The sequence below is a fragment of the Hipposideros armiger genome, unplaced genomic scaffold, assembly GCF_001890085.2.
Source record: "Hipposideros armiger isolate ML-2016 unplaced genomic scaffold, ASM189008v1 scaffold_388, whole genome shotgun sequence".
Classification (NCBI taxonomy): domain Eukaryota; kingdom Metazoa; phylum Chordata; class Mammalia; order Chiroptera; family Hipposideridae; genus Hipposideros; species Hipposideros armiger.
The window spans coordinates 1043216-1064196 of record NW_017731738.1 but is presented as its reverse complement, the minus strand read 5'-3'; the positions used below and the strand labels follow the sequence as shown (position 1 = coordinate 1064196).

Sequence of the window (20981 nt, the reverse complement as noted above, 5' to 3'; positions counted from 1 at the left end):
TGGAGACAAAGGCAGAATAATGATGTCACTCCAAGGTGCACATGGAGAAGCAGGTGCGGGCTTTGCACAATATGTACTATTGCCAGGGGAATGGGCTCCAGCTTATTGTCCTGGATTTTCTTTTTTACTATTTCTTTTTTTTTAAGACATCTAGTTTTTGCTATTTTGCCATCCTTTTATGAAGAAACTGCTTAAATGGCTCCATATAGAGCCCTAAGTTACAATCCTGCCACATTCTGCATCACATGGTTATTTTCCACTATATAGTACAAATGTTTCTTAATCACACTTAAAGGAGAAGATAAATGAGAAGTGGAAAGCTTTTATGGAGTAAACTGCTGGAATTTTTCTTCCTCTTCACCTCCCACTGGCCCCTTCGCAGTCAGCTGTAGCAGTAAGTTGTGTATGAACCTCTGCATGGAACTGCAGAAGCTCCGTAATATCCTCACTCTCAAAGAAAAATTGCCACCGAGAAACCAGAAACACGAAGATCAGAGAGACTTGCCCCAAAAGTGTTCTCAAGACAGAGTACATGGGTACACTGAACCAAGAGAAAGAATGTGGGGTGAAGGGGCCCTGTGACAAGTATTGTATTCCTCCACAGCTTGTTGCATATATTTACGTGAAGGTTCTTTGTATTCAGCTGTGGGGAATCATGTATGGATAACTCAACTACTATATTAAAGGCTGTCATCATTCCTCTTTACCAGTCACAGACGAGCGAATTCACTTTATAGAAACATGCATTATAGCAGAACCAGCTTGTACCTGTGGTCAGATTGCAGCATATACTGGTACATAACATTTCCATGTCCTTTATAGGGCAGACGCCTCTTTTATTTTATTATTTTTTTAAAACCTACTGTTTAAAAAAAATTTTTTTTAAGCTGAGCCATCCTGCCACCTGTTGGCAGCTCAGCGGCAGCTCAGCTCGGACTGGGAATCAAACCGCTGTTGCTCAGAGCTAGCACTCTTGAGTGAGCTCTTAACCAACTGAGCCACTCAGCCAGCCCCAGACACCTCTTATTGCTGTTTCTCTCCCCATAGTTTCTAATGGCTTTGATCTATAGCTAGTGAATTACCTAAATTTATGTTGATCTCATCTTTTTAGATTTCTGTTTCTGATAGATTCTTTTAGGCCTTTAGTTCTTTTTCCTATTTTGTACAAAACTTTAATAACTATCTCACCCTAACCCCAAGTTTAGAACATAATATAGAACCAATAATTTTTTAAAATAAAATTTTGGAGCCTATAGTCTTTTAAATTAAATACTACTGAAGGTTCTTAGTAAAAATTCTCTGTTATCATTAAATCATAAAAAATAACTGCTACCATTTGACTTTGGAAATTAATGATAAACTTACAGTTCATGATAAGTTGATCATTAAAATTAATATCACAAAGAAAAATACGGTATTCTTTCATTAAAAATAAACAAATGGAGCTCATTTTCAGTTTTATGGGTTAATAGAGGCCCTGTTGATGTTTTGTGTCATCTGGCATAGTACTGTCCATCTGAACCATTTACATTTTAAATTTTTGCTGAGGAACTGTTCTTAGAATCCCAGCCTGGGGTTAAGTGAAGCCTTTCTAGTCCTTGGAACAGAGTTAGAAACACTCGCCATTTGTTGAATCTGGTGGGTGATAGTCTGGGGAAGCGCCTACATATTATATGAAATATATTTAATGCTCACAATCTCTACATGCCCTAATTTGTAACATTCATTAATATTGCTGATAATTCATTAGAGACACTGGTTAGAAATTGGGAATATTCATATTTTTCTAATGCTTTGAAATACTTTGGATTTTAAAACAATGAATTCTGGTTTCTACTACTTAAAGTATTATATGTTTTGTTTGTGGTAGCAAGCATCTTTGTAAAATGTTAAGTTTGCCAAACCCTTGGACTTGTTGCTATAAGTTCTTATCATTTGAATGTAATTTGGATGCCCTGCTTAGAATGTGACAAATTGTATTTTCCTTAGAATTTTTAAAAGCACAGACTTTGATGTCTGATTTTTAGAATTTGCTTCTTCCTCCTTTTAAGATTCTTAACTAATGAAGCAATGTGGTTTGATTTTCTTTAAACAGGTGATGATGTAAAACCTAAAGATTACATTGTTGCACTACAGCACCCTGTGACCACTGACATTAAGCATTCCATTAAAATGTTTGAGTTAACATTGGATGCACTTATCTCATTTAACAAGCGGACCCTAGTTCTGTTTCCAAATATCGATGCAGGTAATTGAACTTGAAAATGAAAGTATGCCACCTACCTTTACAGTTTTGTGTTTCTATTATGTCTTCTTTTGACTGCTCTAGCTTGCTGATTTTGTCATGGAAGGCCACTCTGCTCTGAAATGCATTCCAGTTTTAAAAGGATCATCAATTTTGCAGTAGATTGAAGAGTTTGTGATGTTTTTGTCATGTCTAGTTGACACTTAATAGAAAAGAAATACTAAACAAAGATCTACTCTTCACTCTAGTTTCATGTTTAAATCTCTGTCTTCCAGTTTCCACCAATGAGAAAATACAATACCCAAGAGACATAAACATAAACCCTAGAAGTTGAAAGAGTGTCTTTAGGAAAATAATGATCCCACTGACCATAGTAAAATAGCCCTTATTGTTGTTTCTTGTTGTCTTATTTATGTTAGCTATACCTTAAAGTAATCTTGAGCTTAAACAGTTTAGACCTGCAGTCCCTAACCAGTTGATCTTCAAGCCTGACCTGGTTGATCACCTACTTACTGGTGGATGGTATTGTGCTTTGGTGCTTGTGACACCTTAGCCATGTTAACGGGGATATGAGATATAAATGAGAAATGCCAAAGCAGGGCCTGACACTGAGGAATTTTCAAATACTGGTTAGTATTAGCTGACAGCAGTCATTGCTGAGCTCTTAGGCAGTTTTTGGTAAAGGAGGCAGGACCCCTGGACCCCTTCTCTGCAATGTCAAAATGTCACCCATCTGACCGAAAGAATCCCTCTCTTAGGGTTTCTTGAGTAATCTTTACTATTAGGAGAAACATTAGGGTGTTAGTTGAAAAAAAAAATTAAGAACCCACAACACAGATTTTGTTCAGGTAACTTATCAATATTTCAAAACCTTAGTATTTATTATTTTCTAATCCTTTAAATTTTTGTATAAATACTTGTAATTATATATCTCTCTTGTTCAATATTCATTGTCAATGATATTTTGTTTGTAATATACTTTCCTGATTGTATACACTTTAGATTTGAGATATATTTCTCCTCTGAAAGTAAAGGGTCCTAGGAATGCCTAAATCATGCCTACCACTCGTCTCTCCTCCTCACAGGGTTTTTGATAAAATATACACAAGGAACAAGAGGGAAATAAGAATCAAGACATCACTTTATTATCTGGCTTAGCGCCCAGTTCCCTAATGTAGAACTCCCTGGGAAACAAGATTAGTACCCATGGTTTAGGCATAAGGCCAAAGAGAAGCCTTCAACTAAGCCCAAATCTGAACCCTGGAATAGTAGCACCTTCTCACGTTCCATGTACTACAGTAACTGTAGGCAATGGCTGGCGTGCTCTGCAGAGAGAAGTGGCCAGGCCTGTGCTCAGGAGTAGACCCTGAGTATCGCCTGCCTCACCACAGAGAGAAGGTTAAAAGAAGAGAACTGCATGCCCAGTTTCTGTTAAATCAGTGGTTCCTACCCGCTCGTGAATGCAGTGTGGTTGCTATCCTGCCTTCTAACCCACCAGATTAGCAACTTAACCTCCCCTTATAGCTAGGAAAGGGTGAGTAGAGAGGCAGGCCGAGAGGCAGTAAATGATGCCTCCTCCTCTTATATCTGTAACATCTTTTAAAATCACGCATTTAAAATATTAGCCACAGTATCAGAATCTGTATTTTCTTGGAGCTTAGTCCATGTAAGTGGCAGTGCTATCCCGTTGAGCTGTCGTTAAGTGTAAATGTGCGCAGAGCTGAGGCAGAGGCTCTTTGATCAGCTTGGTGTGTAGAGCCTGCCACCTTTCCATTTAGAACTCCTGGCTTGAGAGAGACTGTTGGCCTGTCTTGAGCCTCTGAATTGTTGTTTAAGGTAAAGGCTTTTGCTGGGGTGTTAATAAATAGTATTTGATTTGTTGAGTGCTCTTTGAAAAGTCCCAACTTGTGCTGTTTCAAGTTTCTAGATGAGATGAAGCAGAGAGGTGACCAGACGTTTTAGATATCCATCATTCAGTAACTAAAATTACTGTTTCCCTAATAACTGTTATGAGTTTTTATGGGGAGATTTCTTTAAGTGGGGTTATACTTGCCAATGAAAACTGTTTCTTTATCTCACAAGCCATGTAACAGTAGGTGCTTTTCATTTTCACAGGGAGCAAAGAGATGGTGCGAGTGATGCGGAAGAAGGGCATTGAGCATCATCCTAATTTTCGTGCAGTTAAACACGTCCCCTTTGACCAGTTTATACAGCTGGTTGCCCACGCTGGCTGTATGATTGGCAACAGCAGCTGTGGGGTCCGAGAGGTAGGGGCTTTTGGAACACCTGTGATCAACCTAGGAACACGTCAGATTGGAAGAGAAACAGGTATTTACCTTGGCTTGTGTTTCAGCTGACTAGGCTTAATACATATGTGTGAATTATTACAAGGTGTGCATGTATCTTTGCCGGCATCCATTTTTATCAACAAGTGAATGAATGTGGTTAATGACCAATTGTAGTCTAAAATCCATAAGCAGCACACAGTGATTACCAAAATTTTGGGGGGGCTCTACTTCATTTTTATTGTCTTTATAATATCAGAGCTAAGAGTTTCCTGGTTAATTGTGGTCTTTGGTGGCTGTGTTTAAGAGAGAATGTGGTTGAATGTGTTATCAGTATATGAATGCTAGGCTTTCATTTTCTGGGCCCAACAGTCACTTTAGTCACATTTTAGAGCATGGCAGTTCTGAGTAAGATGCCCCCTTAATAACTAAAGTATAAGTAGGATTATTATTAATGAATTTGCTAACTGAGCTTATCCTATTATTAACATTAGTCCAAGTTCTAATACTGTCTACATGCAAATATATTTCTGTAGCTAATATATGTACTTCATAGAAAAAGAACCGGACTAGAACAAGATTAGTTCGAACTCTGCTCTTCTATTCTTCATAATTGCTACCCTAACTTTCTATTATCTTTAGACCTTCTTCCCCTTTTGTCCTCAAAGTATTACTTTGTTCCCTACTTCACAGAGAAAATAGAAGCAATCAGATGAAAATTCTTTTAACTTCATTAATGTATTCATTAAGAAATATTTAATAAGCACCTACTATGTGCTAGACACTGGGATTCAGCAGCAAACTCGTATAAAAAGGACTGAGCTCTAGTGTAACTTCCATTCTAGATGCTAGACTAAAAAAAAAAGAGCAAGAAAAAAATATCAGATTTCTGTGCACTGTGCAGATATAACACAAGATAATGTATGTAATGGGCTACATTAGATTGGGTAAGGGAAGGCGTCTTTTAGGAGATGAGACTTAAGCTGAGATCTGCATGACAAGGAATCAGCTATGTGAGGATCAGGGGCAAGCAGAGGGAAAAGCCATTGTGCAGACCCTAAGATAGGAACAAGCTTGAAGGGTCAGTATAGTAGAGAAGTGGGCAAGAGGAAGGGGAATTCCAGGTGATGTTGGGGACGGAGGCAGACCTACGCCAGGGAAAATAATTAGGACTTTTTTCTAAGTAAGATGGGAAGCCATTTAAAAGAGAGGATGGCACGATACGGCTTGCATTTTGGAAAGATCACTCTGGCTGCTGTATGGAGAGTGGAATGTGCTGGGGCAGGAGTGGAAGCAGGGAGGCTAGTGAAGAGGTTATTTCAGTTCAGATGCGAGACGACAGTGGCTTAGACTATGTGGTAGGATTAGAGATGGAGAAAAGTTAGATTTGGGGTTTGTTGTAGTACTTGCTGATGGTTGGATGTGAGTAGTGGAAGGAAAAAAGGAATCAATAACTCCTAGATTTTTTAATTGAGAAGTGGGGGTACTCTTTTCTGATATGGGCAACACTGAGGGAGGGGCAGATTTGGGAGGGGGTGGAATTAAGACTTCTCGAATGGCCTTGTTAAGTTTGAGATGACTATTAGATATCAAAGTAGAGATGGCAGGTAAGCAGTTATATAGTTCTAGGGAGAGTTAGAGTTGAAGATGCAAATTTGAGAGTAATTGGCATATAGATGGTATTTAGCTAGGATATCAGTTCAGCTGCTATAACAGAGAGACCCAAAATAATAGTGTCTTAAATAAATTAGATTTTATTTCTTACTGGTATGGCAGCTCCACAGTGATCAGAGACTTAGCTTCCATCTATCTTGCTGTCAGGTCCACATATATCCACATCGGTTTGATGTCAAGTCCACATGTTAGCCATTGGGAAGGGCAGAAGGGGAAGATGTCCTTCCCTTTAAAAGCGCAGCCTGTGGGCCGGCCGAGTGGCTCAGTTGGTTAAGAGCTCGCTCAGGAGTTTGAGCTCTGAGCAACAGCTGTTCGAGTCCAGCCCGAGCTGAGCAGCCGCTGAGCTGCCAACAGGTAGCAGGATGGCTCAGCTTTAAAAAAAAAAAAAAGCGCAGCCTGGAAGCTGCAGTATTTCTTCACATATCCTATCAGAAGGCAGTCACATGGCCACATAGCTGCAAGGGAAGCCGAAGAATATACTCTTTAGCTGGGTAGTCAGAAGCCCATCTAAAAATTCTGTTATGAGTACAGAGAAGGGATATTGAGAATAACAGCACACTCTGCCAAAGATTGTACTTAAAACCAAGGAACTAAATGAGATTACCCAGGGAAAACATGTAAATAGGAAAGAGTATGGAGCTCAGAGCCAACCTCTGGAGCTCTTCAACATGTAGAGTTCTGGTAAGGAGGGAAGGCCCATCAAGGAAGGCTGAAAAGAAGCTGCCAGTGAGGTCGAAGGAAAACCAGGAGCGGGGTATCATAAAAGCCCAGAAAAGAAAGTGTTTCCAGGAGATGGTGTTCAATGCTGGTGAGAATTCAAATAAGATGTGAACAGAGAATTGAAAACTGAGTTTGGCAGTGTGGTCTTCTGTCAAAAGCAGTCCCTGCACTTTCTGCCTCCAGACTTTATATAAACAAATGCTCATGCATCCTTCTTACCTTCTTTACATTGGAGGGTGTGAGATGTGGGGTCTCTTGCCTGTCCACTGCTCAGCCTTCTGTGTTCTAAATCACCCCTCCTGCCTTCTCTGGGACCTATCAGTTATCCTTTCTCTTCCATGTATTTTTAGCTTCTTCATCATTTAAACGTGCCCATATCTGAAAATCAAAACAATACAGGGCCGGCCAAGTGGCTCAGTTGGCTAAGAGCTCGCTCAAGAGTTTGAGCTCTGGGCCGGCCGAGTGGCGCGATGGTTGGGAACTGGCTTGGGACACCAGAGGGCCCTGGTTCGGATCCCGCATATGAGGGCCAGTGACACTGCCCTCCGTAGTTAGGATGCTGAACAACAGCTCAACCTGGAGCTGGGCTGCTGTGGGTCACCGGAGACGGCGTAGGCTGCAGCCCCTGTGGCAGTGGGTTGCCATGGGCTACCGTATGTGGCTGGCAGCCAGCGTGAGCGGCCAGCAGCCGCAGTGAGCGGCCGTCCAGAAGCCGGCGACTGATCTGCCTCGCCAGAGAAGAGTGCAATGATGGTGCCAACTTGGGCCAGTGAAGCAACATCCTCCACAACTAGATTGAAGAACAAAACGACAGCAACTTGTCTGTTCCCCTTTCCCCAATTCCCCAGCACTGTTCCCATCCCCCCAATTCCCCAATAAAAATATTAAGAAAAAAGAAAAAAAAGAGTTTGAGCTCTGAGCAACAGCAGTTCGAGTCCTGGCCTGAGCTGAGCAGCCGCTGAGCTGCCAACAGGTGGCAGGATGGCTCAGCTAAAACAAAACAAAACAAAACAATACAAACAACCCCTTCCTTGACCCACACCTCTTTCCAGCTACCACACTTCTGCTTTTCTCTTCTTAGCCGTGTCTGTTGAAAAACACAGCAAGTTCACTGTACTTCTTCACATTGGTCAGAAAATATATGGAGAGAAAGTGACTGCCTGAACAGCTGACCAACCTGGCCTGACCAGCTGATCGAACAACTGGCTGAGTAGATGGAAGGGAGGGCAGATTGAAAGAGTGGACATACTGGATAACTAAATGAGTGACAATTGGGTACTAGATTAATTCACTTTATTTCAGCAAGCATACAAAAACTTGACTTATTCTCTTTGGGAATAAAGGACCCTAGTGCTCTTAAGTATTTGATATCTTGCTGAGAGTGCTTTAAAAGGTGTAAAGTAGAAAAGTTGATGCTTGTCTAAAAGAAGACAACTTACTTGAAGTCCTCTGGGTTTTAGGGCTAACGATGAGCATGACACACTGCTAATTTCTTTATTCTTTGGGTATTCCCACTTTTGAGTCATTGTACTGTGTCATTGGATTTACCTAGGGGAGAACGTCCTTCATGTCCGGGATGCTGATACCCAAGACAAAATATTGCAAGCGTTGCACCTTCAGTTTGGTAAACAGTACCCTTGGTGAGTATATACCTTCTGTTTAAAAAACTATTTAAAAGGGGAGGTGCCTTGGGCACCGTTTTCAAGCTGTGATCACTGTTTAATCATCCCAGCAGAGTTCTCATTCTCCATCACTAGGAGTCCCTAGCTGCTGGTAAGACAGAGCTTGCTAATATACCCCCATTACTCTACCAAGGGTTCCAATGGATAAAAATTTATTTATTTGTCTCAGTTAATTAACATAGCACTTCGGCTAGGAAATACTTCTTTAGCCTACTTTGAATTTCCATAGGTATTAGAAAGTAATGTAACTGATTTTCTTTGAAAATAGTCTAGTTCAGCATTTTAATTTAGACTGTCCTCCTTTCTACTTCAAATTAATGATATTTTCCTGTATTTGAATGTTTTTTTCCTGAAAATAACTTTCCCCCCCCACAAATGTAAAGATAAAAACTAAAAACAAAAATAAATTCATTGTCTCAAACTATGTTATATTTTGAAATTGGCTTAACAAAGATAATTTTTCTTTGATGATACAGGCATTTTTTAATGGTATCCCAGGCTGGAAATAGTTCTATTTCAATCAACAGTGGAATTAGACACTTCATTAGTGACATGAAGCTACTTAGTTACTATGTTGCTGAAGAGATGCAGATGTTGTTATTTTAAAAGGAAAAAGGACAAACTGTTACCTCCAGTCTCAGATTCCAGTACTACCATGTCCTCAATATCATTTAGCATGTATGAGAGAAGCATTTAATTTAATTGACTTTTTGGATATTGCAGTTCAAAGATATATGGAGATGGAAATGCTGTTCCAAGGATTTTGAAGTTTCTCAAATCTATCGATCTTCAAGAACCACTACAAAAAAAATTCTGCTTTCCTCCTGTGAAGGAGAATATCTCTCAAGACATTGACCATATTCTTGAAACTCTGAGTGCCTTGGCTGTTGATCTTGGTGGGACGAACCTCCGAGTTGCAATAGTCAGCATGAAGGTAAAAGAACTCCTAAGGTCTTCACTTGATATCTCATATGAGTAGTTGATTTTTTAAATGTATGGTAGGAAGGCAGAACTAGAAACGTACTCATATGCTCCTTAGCTAAGACCAGTCAGACAGATCTTGTTTTTTTCTCTTTTAGGGTGAAATAGTTAAGAAGTATACTCAGTTCAATCCTAAAACCTATGAAGAGAGGATTAATTTAATCCTACAGATGTGTGTAGAAGCTGCAGCAGAAGCTGTAAAACTAAACTGCAGAATTTTGGGAGTAGGTAAGATTGGGAATCACATATCCAAGAAATGTTCATCTTAATGTACAAAATTTACTGAGTTGTGATGCATGACTGAGTCCTGTGTGTGGATGGCTGTAGGTTCTATTTGTGGGCCCCAAGCAAGGGGTCTTCCCAGGACACCATATGCATTATGGGAGAAGCACTGATGGCACTGTAAATCTGGGTGCTACACAGTTAGCTCAGAACTGCGTGACATTTCCTTGCAGTCTTGGTAATCTTTGTTTTTGGAAATCTTGGGAGAATTAATTTGTGTTCCAAGGCCGGAAAGTTGGCACACTTTTCTAAGATTGCTAATTAGAATTATTTTCCTTGTGTTTGTGGGGGAGCTCAGGTATATCCACAGGTGGCCGTGTAAATCCTCGGGAAGGAATTGTGCTGCATTCAACCAAACTGATTCAAGAATGGAACTCTGTGGACCTTAGGACCCCCCTTTCTGACACTTTGCATCTCCCCGTGTGGGTAGACAATGATGGCAACTGTGCCGCCATGGCGGAAAGGAAATTTGGCCAAGGAAAGGGCCTGGAAAACTTTGTGACACTTATCACCGGCACAGGTAAGAGGAATCAGAGAAGGCCGGTTCAGGAGCTAGTTTGTGCCGGGGCACCCACATCTCCAGTACTCAGCCAGGTAGTTTACAACTCCGCTTTAGCCTGCTTGAGTGGAGCTTGAAGGTGAGCCACCCGTGAGAGCTGAGGGGCTGCTCAGCTCTTTTCTGAGCATGTGCCTGGTACTGAGCATGTGTGTGGCCTTATAAATTCTCAGGAACTTGTCGGAGATATTCAAAGTCCTTATTCCCCAAAGCTTCTCACTTCCCAGCTTTTCCTCCCAGTCTTTTTGGTTAGTATGTTGTTTGCCCCAACTGTAATCAGTTGCCCTAAGCAGCAGAGACTAATAGATATATTTTGCCTTTAAATGTTTTTGACAAATGCCCCCTGAGCCCTGGGAGACTTCTGAAATTAGGTGAGATAAAAGGATCCACCAAGCTGGTCAAGATAAACCACCACAATTCTTTCAGAATAAGATTCGTTCAGCTCCCTCCAGTACTGCCATCTGTACTGGGAATGTGGGCTGTCTTTCAAGGCCCTGCCAATTTATTGGAGGAGGGGGTGATAGGACCAAAGCTTTCTTTTTTAATATTCAGTTGTTTTTTTCTTAAGCATACCCCTGTCTGTTGCAAACTTTTGATTAGTTTCCAGAGTTCCAAAAAAGTTGATTCTGACAGTTGCCAGTTTATTCATTGCTTTAGTGGAAGGATGGACTTGTAGAGTTCCCTACTCTGCCCTTTTTCTGATGTCCCAATTTATTTTTTTAATAAGGAAATAGACTGTGCTAGTAAGTGGTCGAGCCAGCATTTGATCCCAGATGTGCCATACTTCAAAACTCGTGTGCTCTTAAACTTGACATTAGACCACCTCCCCATGAAGCTCATGCACTTCTCTTAGACGCACACACCGTTTTAGCAAGTTTGGCTATCTTTTCCTAGCTCAGAGCAGTTAATAAGCTGCAAATTAGGGTGGTGGTGGTTGAGTAGGTGCCACAAGAAGTAATATATGGCAGGACAACTCTAAAAAGCAGAGCCTTCTAAGGTGACAGAATGCCCTGTGCTCCTTAGTAACTCCTAAGCTCCATAAAAGACATTAATACTCACAATTACCGAATCATAGAGTTTTAGAAATGATGGCATTAAGAAGAGGCAAAAGTATATTTCATATTCTCTAAGAAAGCAGGTGGTGTATAATAATACCACTTTAGAAAGATTGCCTGTCCCCAAAGCAGTGTCTTAGACTAGATTTAGATGTAGGTATTTTATTTTGGAGGTGATCCTGAGAAGCAGGAGTGAGGGGATGGGAAGTGTAGAACAGAGCAGAAGAGCCATTAGAGGATACAGTACCGAAGTTGCCTTGAGGGCAGCGGGGGCTGAAATCTACCAGCACCTCCCAAGAAGCCTGCAGAAAGGCATCCAGAATTGGGCACCTGGATCTGCTGGCTGCTGTCTTGCCTTGGTTGAAGGCTGCCCCTGGGCACTGTGCTTGTATGGCTGACTAAGTGCTTACTTAGTGGTGGAGGGGGCCTTGGTGAGAACAGTGGGCAGCGTGTGCTAGAGGTGGTGTACTGTCATCGCCAGGTGAGTATGAGCTTACACAGAACTGTCTGCCACAGCTGAGGTTGAAATCATAATGAGCTGAGCAGATGTGGTGCAGGGTATCAGAGGATCTGCTCAAATTATTTCTATCCAAAATGATTCCAAATAAAGTTGTGGTACTCAGTAAGTTTCAGCTATCCAGGAAAGTGGCATTATATAGAACCTCACATTCCAAAGCTTTGCTAAACAGCTGAGGCTTTGCCATATCAGTTTTCTGTTTCAAGTGAAGAGCCACCTCAACGATCGTTGTCTTTCACCATAGGGATTGGCGGGGGAATCATCCACCAGCATGAACTGATCCATGGAAGCTCCTTCTGTGCTGCAGAACTTGGCCACCTCGTTGTGTCTCTGGACGGGCCTGACTGTTCCTGTGGAAGTCACGGGTGCATTGAAGCCTATGCCTCTGGGATGGCCTTGCAGAGGGAAGCAAAAAAGCTGCATGATGGTTGGTTTCTTTCCCCTGAGGAATTGAATAGCCAAATGGTAGACAAGTACTTTAGAGATTCCAAAAAGAGCTGAACACTAAAGCCAGAACGTTTAACCTTTTCACCCTAGAGGAAAAGGGGGGCTCAGACATACTGAAGCTTGACGTCTTCTTGGTCCTGACCCACATAACACTCTTCCTCTCCAGTGGGGGAGATGGATGGGGCTCTTGAGCTCCAGGATAGCAGGGAAGATTTCTTTCATTTTTGTTTTCTCAGCCCCTTGCACAGTGTGGGTATTGAATACACATTTTAATGAAGAATTCAATGAACATATTACAGTTTTTGAACTCTGAAAGATCTATTTGAATTAAAGCTGTTTCTGGACATGTTAGGATGGTTTCTAGTCTAACGCACAAGGGAGTCATTTAATCTCGATAACCAAGGAATACAGATGCATGTAAGGGCACCAGTGTTCCCTCCCCACCTGGTAGGGTAGGCGGTCGCAAGTCAGGGTGAATAGAATTAGCGATGCAAGTTATGGAAACACAGTGCTGTGGGTACATAAAGGGCAAGGCAGAGTATAGTGTAGTAAGAGGTAAGCCAGGACTAGCGGCCATGGAGAAGCCAGTGAAAAATTTTAGAGGAAAAGAAACATCTGAATTTTAGATTCTTCACTAAACTCGAACTTTTGTTTTCTGGGGGTTAAATAATGGTAGTAGAATGGAGGGTGGCTTTAAGTGGGACAGTTCTAGAGTGACTTCCAGTTTTCTGGATGGACAGGTTGGGGTTAGGAATAGAAGAGGAGAAACAGGTTTTGGTGGAAGGTGATGGTGGGGACATGCAAGTAGGAATGTATAGAAGACAGATGGCTACAGGGGTCTGATACTGATACTCAGAGATGACTAGACTACAGGTAGGAGTTTGGGAATCATCAGCATTGAGGTGGTAGTTAAACCTATGAATGAGACGGAATGAGGCAAGAATCAAAAATGGAATCCAGCAAAACATCAGCATTTGAGGGCAGGGTGGAAAGCCAGGAAAGGGCAGTCACAGAAGCCAAAAAGGGAGAGTGTTTCAGTGAGGTCGTCAGCAGTGCCAAGTACTTACTGCTTATAAGTAAGAGAAAATCAGAAAAGTTCATTGGCGTTGGCCAATAAGGACATCATTTGAAGCTCTGAAACAGTGTTTATTTTTCAACTTTATTTTTTTTTAGGTTTTTATTGGGGAATCGGGGAAGGGGAACAGCCAAGTTGTTGTCCTTTTCTTCTTCAGTCTAGTTGTGGATGCCACTTCACTGGCCCATGTTGGTATGATCATTGCGCTCTTCCCAGGTGAGGCAGTTGCTCGCCGGTCATTGGACGGCCGCTCACGGCAGCTCTCGCTGGCTGCTGGCTGCTGGCTGCTGACGCTGGCTGCCGGCCACTCATCGTAGCTCACGGCAGCCCACTGCAGCCTACGCTTCATGGGCCACTCACGGCAGCCCAGCTCCAGGTCAAGCTGTTGTTCACAATCTTAGCTGTAGAAGGCATAGCTTACTGGCGCATGTGGGAATCGAACCGGCAGCCCTGTTGTTCAGAACTCATGCTCTTACCAACTGAGCAACTCTGCTGGTCCCAACTTCGTTTTTATCATCACCCCCCAACAAGGAGCCTGTTTAGATGGTTTTTTCCTAATCATCTCACCGCATGAAACTTTAATACCACAGATAGGTTGTTTATCTGTTTATGATTATATACTGTCTGTATAGAAAGAGTAAGATTTTTTTTGCCCCCTTGGAGGCAAATGCATGTCTCAAAGTTCAGTCCAATAGTGGGGGTAGAAGACTGACTACACTGAGTAGAGGGAAGAAATGTTTTGAGGACATGGAATTTGTATGTGCTGATGGAAAGAGACAGTGGGAATGGAAGCAGAGGCTGAGAATGCAGGAGAGAAAGGCTGGTCCCTACAGGAAGGCCCCTGAAGGGGAGGGGAAGAGATGGGTGCAAAGCCCAGGCAGCAGGCCCAGAGGGAATGAAGGAGTGAAGTGTGCATATACTGATGTGTTCATAGGCGGGGACCAAAAAGTAAGTAAAGTCCTGCCTGGTGCTGTCCTTTATCTGAGGGGTCAGAAATATGGAAATCTCTTGATCGTGGGGGGTGAGGGGGCAGGGGCAGAAGGTTTAAGAGGTGAAGGCTTAGCAGAAGAGCAATGAGTGGGAATGGGAGAGGGAGCCGGCCAGGGCAGCTGTGAGGGCCCCCTGAAGGAGAGCACTGGTTGATGTGTAGGTAGCAGTCTGCATGGTTGGGATTTTCTCCCATCAGAGCCCGAGTATAATAGACTAGGCAGATGGATCTGGGTTGGTGACCTGCAAAGTGAGGAGCAGAAAGACAAGGTCAATAGATAACAACAGAAATACCTACTGTTTATTGAGCATTTACACTGCCCACACTTAATATTATACTTTATGTCCATTATCTCACTTAATCCCTAAAATAATCCTGCTAGGGTAGGAATTATTACCCCAGTCTTACAGAGAAGAGAGACACATGGAGGTGACATGACGTGGACAGGGGTGTGCAGCCAGTCATGGCAGAACTGGCAGCTGAACCCAGGTCTGTGTCTGTCCTCAGCTGCTGCACCTTTCTGCCATAGAATGAGGCACTGGCAACAATGCCACATCGCATCTGGGTTGGATAGGAAGGAGGTGCATGCAGGCAGAGGAGTCTGACAATTTGTGGGGGAAACACTTCAAGGACTTGGCTTCATGTGGAAGTGAGACGTGAGGGAATTAGAGCGGTGGGGAGAGGCTCTGGTCCGAGTTGCAGATGTTCCCGCTGGGGAAGTTCTGAGTGAGGTATAACCAGCAGCAAAGGCCTGGGGAATATATGTGGATGTTTATAAAGGATAAAGAGCTTTGCAAATGTGGAAAGAAAACAGTCTCCCACTTGGGGCTTGCCGCCCCCCGGCACAGTGGTAACCTTGGCCTCCCCACAGGCTGCCACAGCTCAGTAATGACTGCTTCTCCTTCTTACCTCTGTGCAAACAGAAGACCTGCTCTTGGTGGAAGGGATGTCAGTGCCTAAAGACGAAGCCGTGGGTGCCCTCCATCTCATCCAAGCTGCGAAACTCGGCAACGCGAAGGCCCAGAGCATCCTGCGGACAGGTGAGTGGTGGCTCCTGGCAGCTCTGCCGCAGGCCCCGCCCGCCCAGGGCTCCCTCAGGACCGGAGGTCTGTCCAGAGGCCTCTCTCCAGCTTACTGAGAGAGAGAGGGGACTGCTTCCAAGGTACTTGGCAGCATTGCCTTCTTAAACAGGTTTTTTTGTTTAATTTTACAACTACGAAGAAAACACTTTTTCATTTTTTAGGAAACTTTGAGAAAAACAGGAGAGTAAGAAAGTGTTACTGAGTTTTGCTGTTCGGAGAGATCACATATTAACATTTCCTTCCAGTCTTTCTATTTTTTTCATAGTTGAGATCATATATACAAATTTATACCCAGCTTTTTTCATTTCAAAGTATCCCAATGATTTATTCTTAATATGAAAAAATAATCATTAAGTTTTTAAAGTACGCCTTCTTGTCACATAGTGTGAACGTACTGACTGCTGCCGGCTGCTGCTGCTTTTCCACCCTCCTCTTGGGCGTTTGTGATTTGACGCTCTACCCAAAACTCACTTTTTGTTTTCCTGTAGCTGGAACAGCGCTGGGTCTCGGGGTTGTGAACATCCTCCACACTATGAATCCTTCCCTTGTGATCCTCTCTGGAATCCTAGCCAGTCACTATATCCACATTGTCAAAGACGTCATTCGCCAGCAGGCCTTGTCCTCAGTTCAGGACGTGGATGTAGTGGTTTCGGATCTGGTGGACCCTGCCCTGCTTGGCGCCGCCAGCATGGTCCTGGACTACACAACTCGCAGGATCTACTAGGCCTCCCGGGAGCGGACACGGACCAAGCGAGAGCTCCACAATGGAGTCAGGTTGTCTTTTAGATGAGCGTTTCTTAAGAAGCCAATTTGGAATTTAAATTCGGCATTTGGCAGATGACTTTGGCAGAGAAGATTTTGCTTTTAGTCTACTCTTCCAAAGTCACTTTTCCCAACCCCCAATTTTGTAGATCCTCTTTCTAGGGTCATTTCAGCTCAAACCCTGAGTGCCAGTCACACAGTTTTCTGTGCCAAAAGGAGCTACAGTAGAAGAGGAAGACTTAGGCCTCTGCTTTCTAGATGCGCCACTCAGACTTGCAGGCCTTGCTTGGGACGTGACCTTGATACTGGAGTTTGGATTATTAATCCTTCCTCCTCTGACCCTAAATTTAGGTTGCAGAAAGGGACCCAGTCAGGGAACAGAAGGAAATCTCACCATGAAAGGCTTGAGTAAACTTTTTGTAGAACAGCTTTATTGAGGTATTTTTTAAAGTGCACAATTTGATAAGTTTCAGTATATGTATATACCCGTGAAACTATTCCCACAATCATGATATTGGACATATCTGTGACACACAAAAGTCACTTATTACTCTCTCAGAACCTTGAGCAACTTTAGACCACGGATTTGAATTACAGTGGCCTTAATGACCTTGTCCTTATCTTCTTAAGGACAGCTGAGAAGCCACTAGGTCTTACAGCCTCTGAAAGGAGATTAACCATCCCAAAAGGATCTTTGCTACTGACCAGCAGACAGCTCTCCCTTCAGTAGCTTTTCATACTATGCTGAATACAACCCTGGAGTCTCTGTTAAGGCAGCGTTTGTGCAAGTATGTTACATCTAGAGCCCACATCTGTGAATCTGGATTCCAGCTAAATAAAGATTCCGTTTTCATCACTGTCAAAGTACAAAGGCCAAGGTTTTTGCTGTCAATTACAACCTGGAAGAAATACTAATAGCCACCATTTATTAAGTGCCTACTGTGTGTCAGGCTCTGAACTGGGTCCCTCATATACATCATTCTAAATTCTCATAATCTGTGACATAGATGTTTTAATTCCCGTTTTACAGAACCCCAAACTAAGCCTTAGTGTTTAAACAACCTAAAGCTACATGGTTAGTGTCTTAGAGACAGGGTTTGATCCCAGGCCCCTCTGTGCTTTTTCTGCTAAGCCACCCAACCTCTCATATCAAAAAGTTTCAAAATGCAAATATATTCTAATTTACAGGTAGACTACCAAAAGCTTTAATAAGAATGTTATTAGTAATGACTTGATTTAACCCTCTGTTGGGCGCACCTGATCTCACAGATTCATTGCACACAAATTTTCAAATATCTAAGTTAAGTATCATGACTCATCGCTTCTGTATCTTCTCCCTCTACTGGAAACTATCGCCAGTCGTGTGTGTGACTTAGTAAAGATGTATTTCATAGCAGCATCTTTGTGTGCAATGTATCTGGGAGATCATTTGCGCCGATGGAAGGTTAATCAAAGATTCCTCTATGCTGTATAAATTTTTCTGGTACGGTATTTGGGATAGTGATAGGTTTCATGGGTACTTTTGAATGATCTAAAAAAGCATATGCATATGTTTTTCAGACTTTTATTATTTTAAGAAAACCTGAAGGTTTCTACAATACATTGTTTCAGCAGTAGCATATCAAATAAAATGAAGGAATCAACTAATTCCTTCCTGGTAGGTTAATATGAAAAGATAGGTTGGCTCATTCCTAGAACTCTACCAGCCCTGAAATAATCTCCACAGCCTCGTTACTGTTGAAACATTCCAGTGATTCCTGGGATGGAAGCTTGTCTGCTTGGCCATCAGTGTCTGGAGCAAGATGGTATACTATGAAGGGGCATCAATTGTTTCTTGGTGTAATCTGTCATCACTCTATACACCAGACAATTCATTGCTACCCAAATATATGAAGGATGGTACTGAATCTAAAACTAAATCTTAGTTTTGTTTTAAACTCATAGGCTAATATATTCTAACATAATTATTACGTGTAGTTAATATCTTAATTTATTTTAATGTAAATATTTTTGTTACTGTTCTGAGCCAAATTCTAAAGAAAAAAATAAATATATTTCCTTGTGGAAATCCTAGCACTTTGTATTTTGTTTTGTTCTTAATTAACTCATTAGCTAAAAGCATTTCCCTTCCCAGTATAGATTTATATTGTTGCATTGGTTACTTTTTGAAGGTCATACAACTTCTTTAAGGCATCTAATATAGATTTCTTAACCAAAAGGAAAAAAAAAACTTTTGATAATAGAAAGCATTATGTAATATTTTTAAACTATATTGTGAAATGATCGCAATAAATATGATCTGTCACCACATAGTTACAGAATTTTCTTGTGATGAGAACTTTTAAGATCTACTCTCTCAGCAACTTTCGAATACATGATACAGCATTAACTATGGTTGCCATGCTGTACGTTATATCCCCATGACTTATTTATTTTTTATTTTTTTTAGCTGAGCCATCCTGCCACCTGTTGGCAGCTCAGCTCGGGCCGGGACTCGAACCACTGTTGCTTAGATTAGCACTCTTTGAGCAAGCTCTTAACCAACTGAACCACTTGACCGGCCTGACTTATTTTATAGCTGGAAGTTTGTACCTTTTGATTTCCTTCATCCATTTCACCCACTCACCTCTGTCAACCACCAATCTGTTCTCTGTATCTATGAGCTTTTTTTTTTTTTTGCTTTTATTAAAGATTCCATATGTAAGGGAGATCATACAGTATTTGTCTCTCTCTGATTTATTTCACTTAGCATAATGGCCTCAAGGCTGTGACAGATGGCAAGATTTCATTTGTTATGGCTGAATAATATTCATACACACACACACATACACACACACACACACACACACACACACAATTTCTTTATCCATTCATCTCTCAATGGACAGTTAGGTTATTTCCATATCTTGTCTTATAAATAATGATGCAATGAACATGGGAGTGCAGATACATTTTTGAGTTACCGTTTTTATTTTCTTCGGATAAATACCCAAGAGTGGAATTGCTTGGTCTTACGATAGTTCTATTTTTAATTTTTTGAGGAATCTCCATACTGTTTTCCATAGTGGCAGCACCAATTTACATTCACACCAGCAGTGCTTAAGTATTCTCTTTTCTCCACATCCTTGCCAGCACGTTCTTTCTTTTTTTTTTTTTTTTAAGATTTTATTGGGGGATTGGGAGAGAGGAACAGACAAGTTGCTGTCCTTTTGTTCTTCAGTCTAGTTGTGGAGGACACCGCTTCATTGGCCCATGTTGGTATTATGATCATTGCACTCTTCCCGGCTGAGGCAGTTGGTCGCTGGCCATTGGACAGCCACGCATGGCGTCTCACGGCAACTCACGGCAGCTCTTGCAGGCTGCCGGCCACCCACGGTAACTCACAGCAGCCCACTGCAGCCCCACTGCAGCCTGCGACGGTGACTCACGGCAGCCCAGCTCCACGTTGAGCTGTTGTTCACCATCTTAGCTGTAGAGGGCGCGTCACTGGCCCCTGTGGGAATCCAACCAGCGGCCCTGCTGCTCAGCGCGCACGCTCCCAAGCCAACTCTTAACCAACTGAGCCACTCAGCCGGCCCTATTTCTTGTCTTTTTGATAACAGCCATTTTGACAGAAGTGGGGTGGTATCTCATTGTGGTTTGATTTGCATTTCCCTAATGACTAGTGATGTTGAGCAACTTTTCATGTACCTGTTGGCCATCAGTATGTCTTCTTTGGAAAAAATGTCTATTCAGATCCTCTGTCCATTTTTTAAGATTGTTTTCTTGCTGTTGAGTTACATGAGTTCTTTATATTATTTTGGATATTAACCTCTTTTCAGATACATGATTTGCAAATATTTTCTCTCAGTAGGATGCCTTTCATTTTGTTGGTTTCCTTTGCTGTGCAGAAGCTTTTGTTTGATGCAATCCCACTTTTAGTTTTGCTATTGTGGCCTTTGCTTTTGGTGTCAAATCCAAAAAATCATTGCCAAGACCGATGTCAAGAAGCTTGCTGCCAGTTTTCTAGAAATTCTATGGTTTCAGGTCTTACATTCAAATCATTAATCTATTTTGAGTTAATTTTTGTGTATGGTGTTAAGATCGTGGTCCAGTTTTCCCAGCATGATTTATTGAAGAGACTTATCTTTTCTCAGTTGTGTATTTTTGGCTCCTTTGTCATAAATTAATTGATCATATATGTGTGAGTTTATTTCTGGGTAATCTGTTCTGTTCCATTGATGTATGTATGTGTCTGTTTTTATGCCAATACAACACTGTTTTGATTACTATAGCTCTGTAATAGTTTGAAATCAGGGAGCGTGATATGTCCAACTTTGTTCTTCTTTCTGAAGATTGGTTTGGATATTCAGGGCCTTTTGTGGTTCCGTATAAATTTTATTAGGATTGTTATTATTTCCATTAAAACTGCCATTGGAATTTTGATAGGGATTGCACTGAATCTGCAGAATGCTTTGAGTGGTATGGACATTTTAACAATATTAGTTTTTCCTGTCCATGAGCACAGACTATCTTTCCATTTATCTGTCTTCTTCAGTTTCTTTCACCAATGTCTGATAGTTTTCAGTGTACAAGTCTTTTACCTCCTTGATTAAATTTATTTCTAGGTATTTTATTCTTTTTTTTTTTT

General features: G+C 41.8%; 1 protein-coding gene across 5 annotated transcripts in view; it reads left to right on the top strand.

The window, feature by feature from the left end:
- GNE (glucosamine (UDP-N-acetyl)-2-epimerase/N-acetylmannosamine kinase) overlaps positions 1 to 18819 on the top strand; it is a 43826-nt gene extending 25007 nt beyond the window's left edge. For 3 of the 5 annotated variants that reach the window (XM_019663350.1, XM_019663348.1, XM_019663347.1), the window contains 9 exons: positions 2096 to 2248; positions 4361 to 4573; positions 8477 to 8564; positions 9330 to 9540; positions 9686 to 9815; positions 10168 to 10389; positions 12242 to 12424; positions 15431 to 15547; positions 16078 to 16682. In XM_019663350.1, the coding sequence (XP_019518895.1) occupies positions 2096 to 2248; positions 4361 to 4573; positions 8477 to 8564; positions 9330 to 9540; positions 9686 to 9815; positions 10168 to 10389; positions 12242 to 12424; positions 15431 to 15547; positions 16078 to 16313 (1553 nt within the window). In that variant the 3' untranslated portion in view covers positions 16314 to 16682. Of the gene's footprint in view, positions 1 to 2095; positions 2249 to 4360; positions 4574 to 8476; positions 8565 to 9329; positions 9541 to 9685; positions 9816 to 10167; positions 10390 to 12241; positions 12425 to 15430; positions 15548 to 16077 lie in introns of all 5 variants that reach the window. The other 2 variants (XM_019663346.1, XM_019663349.1) reach the window with 2 other exon arrangements.
- Positions 18820 to 20981: the final 2162 nt, after the last annotated feature.